Source organism: Trichinella spiralis, assembly GCF_000181795.1.
Source record: "Trichinella spiralis strain ISS 195 chromosome Unknown Scfld3984, whole genome shotgun sequence".
Taxonomy (NCBI): Eukaryota; Metazoa; Nematoda; class Enoplea; order Trichinellida; family Trichinellidae; genus Trichinella; species Trichinella spiralis.
Window position 1 is genome coordinate 1 of NW_003530923.1, and position 1,207 is coordinate 1,207.

At 36.2% G+C, this 1,207-nt stretch overlaps 1 protein-coding gene across 1 annotated transcript; it reads right to left on the minus strand.

Moving 5' to 3' along the window:
• Positions 1 to 228: 228 nt before the first annotated feature.
• Positions 229 to 1,104, minus strand: Tsp_15629 (conserved hypothetical protein; the record flags this gene model as incomplete). The annotated part of the gene is made up of 3 exons (XM_003367608.1): positions 229 to 374; positions 557 to 830; positions 893 to 1,104. Coding segments are annotated over 3 exons (632 nt in total), but the record flags the coding sequence as incomplete, so codon positions are not given.
• Positions 1,105 to 1,207: the final 103 nt, after the last annotated feature.

Here is a 1,207-nt window from a genome sequence, read left to right on the forward strand (position 1 = left end):
TGATTTGAAAACGTTGGGCAAATCTGCAATAATATTTTATATTTGAGTTTATCAATTATTATTGACAAATAGATAGTAAATCAGTTCGAGCATAAGGAGTTTTTTAGAATCAAAGGTTGAAAATTGGGGCGTTTTTGCAGATTTATCAAATCAAATACATACAATCAAAAGTATGAAGTGAGAGGGGAAAATTGCGAAGATGTGAAACTTTTCTGTGTATATTTGTAATCAAGTCAAATTGTTGTTCGAATATCGGAAATCAATATTTTGTTCAACATTATCAAGTTGAGTGATAATTATACAAACAACAGGTCCTGTCCACAATTGGCCGCCTGCATTTTGTAGGGGTTGAGGATTTCCGCTTGAATTCGTTTCTGTTTTTTTTTAATCTGCAATGATTTTGCCTCATTTTACATTCAGATCGGATTTTCGCCGTACATGAAAAATTTCGCGTGTTCGGGTTGTCGGAGAAAAATTGAACCTTTTCGTACGGAAAACATCGTTTTGAGAAAGTCGACACAATAAGCGTAGAAATAAAAAAAGCCATACAAAAGACTTGACAGTGATTGTTTGTTTGGCGAGACGAAATTCTCAGGAAATTTTCCTTCGAAATCCATCTCATTCAGCGATTTTTCATACAACGAAGGGTAACGTTCCTGAAAACTGGGAAACACGGGGGGACAATTTTCTCCCGTTCCACACTGCATGTAATTTAATAACAACAACGTCCAAGCGAATCCGCCGATGTATCCATTCTTGGCACCACCTGGAAACTTCTTATTTGCCCAGCATTTGATCAAGACGGCCAATTTTGCAAATCGTTCGTCAGCCTTTGTGAATAAATAAATTTTTATTGTTTTTTGTTTCATTCAGAAAAAGTCTCACTACTCACCGTGGCGTAATGTCGAATAAGCAAGCTCGACCTGATTCCAGAAAGTGAATTCATGCTAATATCAGCTCTGAAAGAATAGGGCTCTTTGAACTTAGAAATCATAATTGGAACTGTGGCATTGATTATATTGAAGGCATTCAACGGGCACGCCAAATGATACTCAGTTCTCAAAGACAGCTGTGTGCCTATGTGTGAAGAAATTCGACGTTCAGCTCGAAAATAACTTTTTATTCATCAATAATACCAAAGATCGATATCACTATTTTCTACTTGCAATTTTTGAAAGCGTGCTACCAAACATATAAAACTTTAGCC